The 12,157-nt window shown below is 40.9% G+C and overlaps 1 protein-coding gene across 1 annotated transcript in view; it reads left to right on the top strand.

The window, feature by feature from the left end:
• Positions 1 to 12,157, top strand: part of col9a1a (collagen, type IX, alpha 1a) — a gene marked incomplete at both ends in the record, with an annotated part of 34,787 nt that extends 22,630 nt beyond the window's left edge. Inside the window, 11 exons of the mRNA XM_080722491.1 lie at positions 4 to 57; positions 608 to 661; positions 5,170 to 5,241; positions 5,680 to 5,715; positions 5,836 to 5,880; positions 6,398 to 6,430; positions 7,182 to 7,328; positions 8,609 to 8,663; positions 9,293 to 9,481; positions 10,300 to 10,377; positions 11,952 to 12,157. Coding sequence (XP_080578617.1) covers positions 4 to 57; positions 608 to 661; positions 5,170 to 5,241; positions 5,680 to 5,715; positions 5,836 to 5,880; positions 6,398 to 6,430; positions 7,182 to 7,328; positions 8,609 to 8,663; positions 9,293 to 9,481; positions 10,300 to 10,377; positions 11,952 to 12,157 — 969 coding nt within the window. The remainder of the gene's footprint in view (positions 1 to 3; positions 58 to 607; positions 662 to 5,169; positions 5,242 to 5,679; positions 5,716 to 5,835; positions 5,881 to 6,397; positions 6,431 to 7,181; positions 7,329 to 8,608; positions 8,664 to 9,292; positions 9,482 to 10,299; positions 10,378 to 11,951) is intronic.

The raw sequence follows: 12,157 nt of genomic DNA, 5'->3' as shown, positions 1-12,157 counted from the left end.
CAGGGCGAACGTGGTGATCAGGGAGAGGTCGGACCCCCTGGACCAAGAGGTGGACCTGTGAGTATTTATTTTTAGCCTTTCATTGCACAGATCAGACTTGTTCAAAGAAACAAGGAGAGTTCTCAACAGGCCTGAAAATTAAGGCCCGGCCTAACTGGGCCGGCCCGAGGCCCTACCCGGCCCGACTAGTTAGCATACATTTTAGGCCCTACCCGGACGGAAAACGTCTCGTCGGGTCGGGTCAGTTATGGTCACGTTTGGAAAGAATTTGAGAACTCTATCACAGAGTAATAGTAATAAAACAATACAACAAATATATTTTCTTTTTTCATTGAGCCAGATGCCCTACCCGGCCCGACTAATTAGCATACATTGATTGACACAAGAGATTGATTGATTCTAGTTTGCATAACAGAGAGACAAATATGCAATTACATTTAAGGAATTCACAACATCTTTGTCTGACTGAACATGAACAAAAGGCTAGTGTATAAGTGGGATCTTTCAAGAAATCAGGGTTATCCACGTCATCAGACATGATGACAAAGCTAACATGCTCAGCTCTCCCTTTAGCCCTGTTGCTGAGTTAAATATTCCTTCTTTTTAGGGGGAGCGAGGACCGAGGGGCAATGATGGCCCTGCTGGAGAACATGGACCCAGGGTAAGTCATGAGAAGAATGAAGATATTGTAAAGGACCCAAGAGGTATCATATTATTCACTAATTAGCCTTCCCTGGCCTAAGTAACAAGAAATCTTGTGAAATAAAATGTCGCCAACCAATCATCAAGGACGATGATACACGAAAGAAGAAGTAATTAGTCATACGGCATCTTGATTATCCCAGTAACAATTACCCCGCAAACCTAGGAACAAATGAAAGGAAAAGACGTGCTGGGCACTGGGGGATGCGCCATGATGACGCTCATGGGTGGCAAAACTCGCACCGGAAGTTCGATGAACTACATGGCAGTGAATGGAGCCGGCTCGAACCAGCTAACACTGAACTAACACTATTTATGAATGATTGCATTTTATCGGTTCAGGTATAGAGTACATACATATCACGGGTTGTTTTATAATCACTTGCTTTTCGATGTGCACAATACATCATTTTATTGAGGCATCTAAACAGGTATTGTTTCTGTCTTGGAGGTATCGCGAGATTTGGTTTTCAGACCGGAAATGGTGTACAGTCTTGTGATACACTGATACAGTGTACACATCAAAAAGCAACACAGCAGAAAACAATGTGTGACATGTCTTCTTTTATATTCCTGAGACGAGTATTTTATAAAGGTCTTCATCGTTCATTAATAGTGTTTGTTCATAAGCTGTGGAGCCGGCTCTTATAACCACCAATGTTATTTCACCGAACCTCCGGTGTGAGTTAGCCACCCAGTGTGACGAATCTGCCGGCTAGAATTGCAGGGTAGAGAAAGTTACGTTGGTGTCCTTTCCTTTCATTAACTCCCTTGCCTGCAACATCCAAGCTATGGAGGGACTGACACAAGACATGGGTACACCAGATATATTGATTTGATAAATGTTGCAGCGTAAAATCTGTAATTCATCACAGACATAACATAACCAGTGAGTGCTAGACTAGTGACCTTATGAACTGACCCAAGAAGCGTTATGGTGGTTAATGGTAATGCTGGAAATGAATGAATGTGATTGAAACTGCAAACCGAAGACATGGGAGGAAATACATTCCGAGATGTTTCATGGCGCAGAGATGATGTGCATGCATGGTGTCTGCAACAATACTAGGTAACAAGTAATATGTTTGAACTCAGTGGTTCCCAAAATTTTTAGCTTGTGACCCAAAAGAGAGATTATACGTTTGCCTGGGACCTATAGTGAAAACAGCAGATCTACAGGCTCTCAACGCGTCGCTTCGTGCCGTGTTGTGAGCTTGTAGATAGGCTATTTTCATTACTTCTTAATTATTATTATATTTTATTTATGGAATTTATTAGATGTGTTTGCTTGTTTGTTTGAAAATGTATAGAATAAAAAATATATATTTATATATTCCTAAAAAATAAATGTATATATTTCAAAAGGTTTTCGATCTTTTTAAATATATATTTTATTTTTTGTAGGAAAAGAAAATTGGATTTTTACTTGATCTCGTGACCCATAAAAAAATCGGTCTGCACCCAGTGTTTGGGAACCAGTGTTTTAACCTCCTTAGAGGAGCCAATGGTTGGAGTGTGCTCCATCAGAACAGTGGAAAGTGTGTCTGATAAGAGAAATGAACAGGAAATGGTCTTCCAAATGCTTTCCTATGATTGTCTAAACTCTCTGGAGCTGATTTTGTTGTATTGTTCTGCTGCACACCTTTTTTTACTCAAGTAAAAGTATCAGTACTGCAGTATAGAAATACTCTGTTAGGCTGCACCCACACCAAAGTACCAATGAGAGTGGATTCCGCGTTCCGCCAATGCATTTCAATGAGAGTGAAGCGGTTTCATGCCAGCAGAGGATTTCTGCAAAAAACGTTCCTTTCTCATTGAAATGCATTGGCGGAACGCGGATTCCACTCTCATAGGTATTTTGGTGTGAGGGCACCCTTAGGCTGCACCCACACCAAAGTACCTATGAGGGTGGATTCCCCATTCCGCCAATGCATTTCAATTCAGAATGGAGCGGTTTCATGCCATTAGAGGATTTCTGCAAAAAAAAAAAAAATACGCTCCATTCTCATTGAAACACATTGGCGGGATGGGAAATTACAAGTAAAGTCAGGAATTCAAAATGTACTTGAGTAAAAGTACAAAAGTATTGGCATCAAAATATACTTAATGTAACAAAAGTACAAATACAAAATGTTTGGAAATAGCAGATCTGCAAGCTCACAACGCGTTGCGATTCGATGTGTTTTGTGCTTGTAGATCAGCTATTGTCAAATAGCCAAGGTTTAAGATAGGGTTAGTGAATATTATAATTCTGCAAAATAACTAGTAACTAAAGTTTTCAAATAAATTTAGTGTAGTAAAAGTACAATATTTGGATCCAAGAGAAAAGTATTGGAAATTGTAGGTACAAATACCAAAAATTGTACTTAAGCACAGTACTTGAGTAAATGTACTTAGTTACTTTACACCACTGGTTAAAATAAAGGGTATAAAGAATTAAGAAATGTGCTTTACTCTGAGCCTTGTGCTACTCTACATCTGTCGAGAGAAGAACTGCTACTAGCGCTGCTTTGGTACTGTACCTTGATATTATGATGATGAATGAGACAAGAAAACCTTCATCTTGGACACACCCAGTTCATAGGGAATAACACAATGAGACCAGGTAAGAGATGTAACCTTGATGAGGACTTGATGAACTTGACTCATTAACAACTTGAGCATTAAAGGAGCAAGTTGTTGCTGTCAAGCAGGCACGTGCACACATCCGCCTGTAAAAAGTGCCCTCTCCAGACCATGAATGCAGTTTTTACTATGGTGAAAGAAATGCAAATTCCCCTCATTCCGTGCCATACCTGAATGCAGTGTTCAAGAGAATTGCCTTCTCCAAACTCTCCCGAACTTGGTATGCAGCATCTTATGTTGAAAGAATTGCCAGAGGGCAATGTAGAAATCCATGCTGGACGCCACATCTCCAGCATTGCCTGTGTTCAGGGTGGGTCCATGCTCAAGTTCCCTCAGCCCTATGTTCCCCTTCAGGGTGCTATCAAGCACCAAAATTGCCGGCCTCCAAGCTCACAACGCTTCGCGCTGCGACGCGTTGTGAGCTTGGAGGTCTGTTATTTTCGATATTTCCACCAAAAGGCCCTTTTAGAAATTTCAGCCCCTGCCTCTAACATTCTCTGCACGTCCCTGGGAACAAAACCCCAACACAACCTGTGTTCCAGTGGATCCAATCTACTGTAGTTATTATCTAGTCACAAGGTTTCTGCCTTGACAGCAACAAAGTAATGATGGTGAAAAAGGACAAGATTGTTGGACTGTATGAATTTACTATTCTACATTCTATTAAAAAACATGAGAAAATAACAATGTGATTTTGAGCATTAGCATAATGGGAAAGGATATCAAGAAAGGAAATAATCTGAGGATAAGAAATTATTTGGGGTCATATAGCAGCACTGAATAAGCATGAAGAGATAAAACCAAAGTTGTTGAATGTAGATTATAGAAAATCTATCACTTAAATCATATTCACACAACAGCACATTAATTTCCCTCTCGTGCCTCATCATCATTAATCACTTCTCAAGTCCCATGGAGCAAAAATAAATTAGGCCAAACTAAGCTATTCCACCCAACTCCAACCTGATTTTTATTACTGCACCTTGGCCCCGTTAACTAGAACTAAAAATCTGTTCCCTGAGGCTGTGACGTAAAGCAAGTGATCATCAGCGTATATGAATAATATCTATCATCCTGTGCATTATCATTGAACACAGGGGACACTAACCAAGATGAACCTCATATCTTGCTTGAACATCTGCTGTGGGGAAATGGAACCGTGTGCTATATTAAAAGTGTCAGGTCTTTCTAAACCTTTGGCCTCCTGTTAATGCAGTAATCCACTGGTAAGAAGGGGGGTATGAATGGACTCTTGTTACAAAGGCCCAGGGGGACCAGGAGTATTTCTTCAGTTAAAGGGGATTCAGGGCAGGAAGAAAAAAAGAATCTGAGAAATCCTGAAAGAGACCTCTGTTCCCTAGGAATGCTTGAGATCGGCTTGCCCACAGGATGCCACGATCAGTACCCCCACATAAACACACGCGCGCACGCACGCACGCGCACACACACACACACACACACACACACACACACACACACACACACACACACACACACACACACACACACACACACACACATGCACAGCTGCACACCCAGAAACATCTGAGTGAAGCAGGCTGTCCCCAAATACTTTTACTGCTTCACTATTGAGAAAACACTTTTTTCCCCCCCATTCTGGAAATATATGATTGGCTCAATGTCAAGTTGGGTGCATATACTGTACAGTAGCTCCACACAGGTGACCCAGTGTTTTGATTTTGTGTGTGTGTGTGTGTGTGTGTGTGTGTGTGTGTGTGTGTGTGTGTGTGTGTGTGTGTGTGTGTGTGTGTGTGTGTGTGTGTGTGTGTGTGTGTGTGTGTGCGTGCGTGCGTGCGTGCTTGTTTTTGTGTGTTCATACAGGGAGATAAAGGAGATATTGGTCTTCCAGGTCTCCCAGGACCGGCTGGTTTGATTGGTCAGGCGGGTGACAGGGTAAGAGAGTGACCATACACAATACACAATACACAATGACCATACTACATAAATTGGCATAGCTAAAAAGTTAAGCCTGGATAATACTGAGGAGTGTGTCATTCATGAAAGCTAATTAACTAATTAACTGCTTATTTTTGTCAAAATAAGCAGTTAACACTTTTCAATAGTTTTTCAACTATATGTTAATTCCCAGGTTATAAATTTTACATTTTCAATGTTTTATTTTGTATTTATTTTATACACATATTAAGTCAAGGATTAACCACTTTAAGTCTTGACTTGAGTTACAACTGTACTTTGATATCTTTCTTCAGTCTACAGCTTTGTTCAGTCTTCTATCACTGAAATGAGGTCAAAAATAGTGAATTCTGTCAAAGCATGCCTTTAGACATCACAATGCCAGGTCACTCCAATTTGTCTGTTCTCTTTTTGCAGGGTGGTGTCGGTCTAGATGGTCCCAAGGGAGAACAAGTACGTTTTACTATAAATGCAATTACGTCTGATTAAAATCTTGACTATAGGCTTTCAGAATTTCATTTTTCGGGACTCGAGCCATGCAGTCCATGCCAAAAATGTCTCACTGTGTTTCAGGGCGACGCAGGTGCTGAGGGCACGGCAGGCGAAAGAGGAGACTTGGTGAGTGATCTGCCACCAAACTATGTGTATTATTATTACTATTTTGACTCTCACCTGCAGAATATTTCAGGTTCTTTCAGTGTTTTAGCATGGTCATACGACCAAATATTGTTCAGTTTTATTTTTCTTTCTGGGTTGTTTTTATTTAGATTAGGCTAGTAGAGAGAGACAGGACGCTGAGGGAAAAGTCTGGAATTCAAAATGTACTTGAGTAAAGGTACAAATGTACTGGCAGAATGTCCCATTTCAAGTTTTCAAATGTATAAAGATTTTTGGAAAATAGCAGATCTACAAGCTCACAATGTGTCGCATGAAGTAGAAGTAAAAGTATTGGAAATTGAAAATACTCAAGTAAATATTTCCCTTTCTCCGTATTGCTTTAAATCATGGTAGCATGTATATTTTACATAATGTATACACCGAGACTGGATCACGCTGTGCGCTTAACTCACTTGAACTGACTGAATTTGTCGTGTAGCACCAACTTTGTTGTGTCTGTCTGTCTATTCCTTTCCAGGGTGATGAGGGTGAACCAGGAGAAAAAGGATCGGTATGTTACATTCATAAGACACCATTTGACTAGTTACGCTGTACGCTTTAATGTCTCTTAGCTTTGCCTCTACATGTGCATCAAAAAAGGCATCATGTGTTTTTACTATGTTCCGATCATATCATGGCAATACAATGGTTATTACCGGAATGATAGTTCTCAAACGTTCTCGTGCCTAGGACCCCCAAAATGATATGTATTTCTGGGTTTTAATGACACATGTTATTTGCACAACCTTTACATTTACACCTAGCCTGGGTGTTTCTATGCATGACTGAAAACATATAATCCCTGGGTTATTGCCTTAATAATCACGCCATTGTAAAAATGCTTCAGTCAAATCACTGCAACAACAACCTGATAATTTCCAGTAATGGTGGTATATTTGGGGTGCATGTAAACTAGAGTTGGGACGATAATCGTTATAATCGTTTATAATGATAAAAAACTCTCACAATAATTGTATTGTGGCGATTTAAATTATCCTCCATCATGTACTGGGAACAATTCACCTTTTATGTGCCGAGCTGCATATCCGGTACCATTTAAACCCTCTATAAATAAGGTCAAACAGACCTGGAAATAACGTACTTGATACAGTCTTTCTTTTCACTCTCTTTGCCAAAATATTTTTTGGAAAATATTCCGCCCAGGATAATGTGGGGGACATTTTGATATTGTAAATCACAATTTCTTTGGTCACAGTAATCGTCCCATCCCTAATGTAAACACAGTCACTGTGTTGTTTCAGACAGGCCCACCAGGAGAGACAGGAAACAAGGGACCCGAGGGAGCCAGAGGCCAGCCAGGACCAGAGGGCAAGGAAGGATTGCCTGGACCTCGAGGCATGCAGGGAGACCGGGGGCTAACAGGGGTGCGAGGACCACAGGGGCCGGCGGTAAGTCACACTGAAGTAAAAAATCACACCTGTGTGAACTGAGCGGTGGAGGCTGCGTGTGTGTGTGCGTGTGTGTGTGTGTGTGCGTGCGCGTGTGTGTATATTTGTGTGTGTGAATGTGAGTGTGAGTGTGCCTGGCCTGAACAGCGCCCCTCCCTTAACATGTGTGGTCAGAAAAGGTATAGCAGGCTACACCACAGGCTACATACTGTACAGACAGACACACACACACACACACATACATACATACACACACGGCCACGCTATGGAGACGGTGTGACCACCGCTCAAAAACTAATTACATCACTGCTTCCCAAACTGGGGGTCGACCCCTCAAATGATCTTGAGGGGTAATGTGCAACATTGTTTTCTCACTCAACAGTAAACAAACCAACATACACAAAGTATCTGCAAATGATAATTTAAGGACTTTGAAGAACTGTGTAATGCCTCTAAAACTAAACAAATAAAATAAACTGAATGTAATGCCTCAACTCCTACAATTCTAAGTGCTTGTCAGGGTGGGTCCCCAGCTGAAATATGATTATTTTGGGGGGTCTGAAAAGTTTGGGAGCCCTTGCACAGTATTACCAAATACTGTGCAATACCTTATAAACACTAGGGTTTAAAGGATAACTTTAGTTTTTTACAACAAGGGTTCATATTTTAGATTGTAATTAAATAATATAAAAGATGAGTGTTAAATCGATTTCATTTACTTCTTTCTATTGTTTTATAGATTCTTATTTCAGAGGCTGGGGGCATGCGTACAAGTGGCTAAATATGTCATTTTACACAGAATAAGCCCATTCCCAAAGTACAAGCAACTTTCATGGTTGGATGTGACTTATGGGGGCTAGTGTTATTGTAAATAGCAATAAAGAAATGTCTGGCTTATTGTGTCTAAAACTTACATATTTAGCCACTTGTACGCATGCCCCAATGCGTACGCATGCCCCACATTTTAGCACGGTAAACACGGTAAAACAATAGAACGAAGCAAATGAAAACATTTTAACACTCACTTTTTCTTTTCTCTAATTACAATCTAAAATATGAACCCTTGTTGTAAAAAAACAAAGTTGTCCTTTAAGTGATTTTAAACCAAATCTCACCAAAAAAGACCATACATATCCTTAAGATATGAGAAGCTACTACTAGAAAAGCCATGCCATATAGAAAAACCTGGTCAAACATACTGTAAATGTCTGCACCAGAGGCTTATGTTGACGCTGAGAACAATGTGGTTTCTCTGTTCTTACCAATCCTTGTTTTAACAGGGCAAGATGCCAACAGATACGCACGTCAAACAAGTTTGCATGAGGGTAATGCAAGGTAAGTGTCGGTCATCTTCATGTTATTTAGTAATTATTGCTCTTTGTAAAGTCACTCTGGATGAGGTATTTTGTATCAAACGAGTAGTGATGTTACTGATGAACCAGTGTTAATTTTGACAACAATTCTTTTATTTCATAGTCTCGCCGGAAAGTCGCAACTCACCAAACATTTAAAGCTACAGTTGATTTTGTCAGGCCTTGAAGGCGTCGTAATGCCTGACTTAATACTTGGTTGCATCTTGCATGCTAAAAACAGCCGATCTACAAGCTCACAACGCAGCGCAGAGCGACGGGTTGTGAGCTTGTATATCTGCTATTTTCAGAGTGCAACACCCAAACATAAAATTACTTATCTTTAGTTCTACTGGATCTCTTCTCCACTAGTCCCTCCATAACATTTTAGTCTAGTTTTATTTTTCTTTACGAAATTGGCAAGATATTTATTCTTAGTTTAGGTCATCACAGCTTAGTTTCAATTTAGTTTTTATTTCATATTCATCAGTGAAAACTTTCGCCATAGTTGTAGTCGTCGAAAATGACACTGTGGCGAACTCACTGAAATCGTGGAGGAGTGTGTCAGTGAAGTGCCTGAGATGTAAGTGGAACCAATGTGTTGCTGTGTCACAGAGCAGCTGGCCCAGCTAGCAGCCAGCCTGAGCAGGCCTGAATCAGGCATGTCCGGCCTGCCGGGTCCACCAGGTCCGCCCGGACCCCCGGGCCCCTCCGGAGACAACGGTTTCCCCGGACACACCGGAGCAAGAGGGCTGCCTGGCCTCAAGGGGCCGCCGGGGCTGCTGGGTCGCAAAGGACAAAGAGGTGAGATTATAGGATTTCAGATGCAGAACCCGATATTTTCACGACATGTTCCAGGAACTGTACAACATCGCAGATCTGCAAGCTCATGACGCGTCGCAAGACGATGCATTGTACAGCTTGTATTGTAAGGAAGTATAGAGATTTGGGTAGCCTTCCCTTGACTCCCACTTCCTATGCCAGACATTTCAGTAGGTTAGCCCAGGCTTTTCTTTTTGAGCCAAACACAAATGAAAATAAAAACCTGGGTACCGAGGCTAAGATTTGGGGGGCCCGGTCAACTAAGTATATAGATTTTAAGTATTTTTGAAGCGGTGAAAGCCGCTTCTAAGGTGTGGCTTTGTCTGTCCCATGTCTGTCCCGTGCATGCAGAATTGAGGATTGGTCAAGCTCCACATGACAATTTGGCCCTCCAGACAAAATCATTCATTCATTCAGAATTCATGAAAATATAGAACTAAAGCACATAGAAAGTATAGATCTAGAAGATAGAATGTATAGATCTAGAACACAGATTTCATAGCTCTAGAACACATAGAATAATAAGATAAGAATTCACCGCTTCACTTCGAACAGAGGTTCGATTTTTTTTGATTGATTGATTGATTGATTGATTTATTTATTGATTGATTGATTGATTGAATTCTTTATTAGTAAGAAATGTAAACAGCACGAGGTACAGTCAGACATTTAGGCTAAAAGGATAACATAAAACAAATCCTGGGGACTTGTTTCCATTGTGGTCCTATATTATGTATCTGAGCTGTGACAAAAATGATTGTGGATAGTAACTTTCTAATAATGTGTTTCCTTGTCCACAGGTGACACCGGTGACAGAGGTGACAGAGGTCCCATAGCGATAGGGGCCAAGGGAGCACCTGGCGCTCCTGGTCTACCAGGTAAATACAGAACATGTGATATTTCTCCTGGTCTACCAGGTAAATACAGAACATGTGATATTTCTCCTGGTCTACCAGGTAAATACAGAACATGTGATATTTCTCCTGGTCTACCAGGTAAATACAGAACATGTGATATTTCTCCTGGTCTACCAGGTAAATACAGAACATGTGATATTTCTCCTGGTCTACCAGGTAAATACAGAACATGTGATATTTCCAGACAGAACGCTGCACATCTGTTAGATCAGTGGTTCCCAAACTTTTTAGCTCGAGACCCAAAAGAGAGTTTTTCCAGGAACACAAACTAGTGAAAATAGCAGATCTAAAAGCTCACAATGCGATGTTAGCTTGTAGATCGGCTATTTGACTTCTTCTTTGTTTATATATATATTCATGGAATGTATTAGATTTGTTTATTTAAAATGTATACACATTCTTCAAAATTGTTTATTTCTAAAAAGAATATATACTGTATATTTTTGGGGGGAGGGAGAAATCGTATTAAATATATATATTTCTTTATGTAGTAAAAGAAAATGGGATTTCTTCTCGAGTCGTGACCCACATATGGATCCCAACCACTGTTTGGGAAACAGTGTGTTAGATGATGTGACATTTATGCATTGTCTCATCAAGGCCAGTTCAGACAACATAGTGTAAATATTCATAATTTATATTCATAGTTTATATAACAGCGGGCATCAAATTCATCAAAGAGACTGTGTGTTTATTCACTGCAGGTCTGGCTCATAACTCACATGCATTGGCTTGCATTGCCCTCTGGTGATTACTAATGGTAATCACAATATATTACACACCCACCAGGCTGGGCTGCCTACCCAGGATCATGTAAGTCGTGGGTTGCAGCTGTCAGGAGGACCCGAGGAAGCTGTGGGGGAGAAATAGAATTTCTTTGACATACGGTTAGCTTTTTTGCATTTGTGGGCAGAAGTGAAAGAGGTTTTGGAGGTGCACTCTATAGAGGCCCCTCAACATGCAATTCCAATTTGTGGTTGATTGGATGATATATGGTGTGTTTTTTTTTTTTTGTAAGCAATAGGCCTTTCCCACAACTTTTGGAAGCCTATTAAAGGCATACAGTATGGAATCTAAAAAAGCAGGTTTCATATGACTCCTGAGATCATGTGTACCTAATTTTGTGGAATAAAATCATTTTTCTGCAACAAACAGTGATATTTGTCCCATTTGGGGTGCTCCCTATGGGTGTAAGTGAAATCCATTTTCACCCTGCAATGTTAAGAGGCTCCTCAATATGTGATTCAAAGTTGGGGTCGATCGGGCGAGTTTCACGCAAGTTCTGCATGTGTAAACCGCCATCATTTATATTGTTGCTGTCGGGCAGAAACCTCCTCTCTCCATATTGAATGCCCTACTTGATTATACTACAGTGTCATCCCAAAAGTATCAGTTGTGGTCATATTTGGTTTCCACCTGACAACGACGATAACATGGTGTTCCTCATGTGGTGTGTATAAGCAATATTATGTGGACAATGTGCAATGTTTTACTGTTTAGAATCTAACTGCATCTGTATGTATTTTATTTTTCAGGTGATCCTGGAAGACCAGCCTATGGCACAGACGGCCGTGATGGAGCGAGGGGACCGCGTGGCGTTCCCGGAGTTACTGGCGTTCCTGGGCCTCCCGGGACTCCGGGACTTAACTCCTATTGTGAATCGTCACAGTGCATCCTTCCCATGGTGGCGTCGCCAGTGTCCGCCAAGGACTCTGGGATGAAGGGCCCCAATGAGATGTGA

Source organism: Nannobrachium achirus (assembly GCF_963921795.1).
Source record: "Nannobrachium achirus genome assembly, chromosome: 3".
NCBI lineage: Eukaryota > Metazoa > Chordata > Actinopteri > Myctophiformes > Myctophidae > Nannobrachium > Nannobrachium achirus.
The sequence above is the reverse complement of the archived record's forward strand: the minus strand, read 5'-3'. Positions and strand labels throughout refer to the sequence as shown.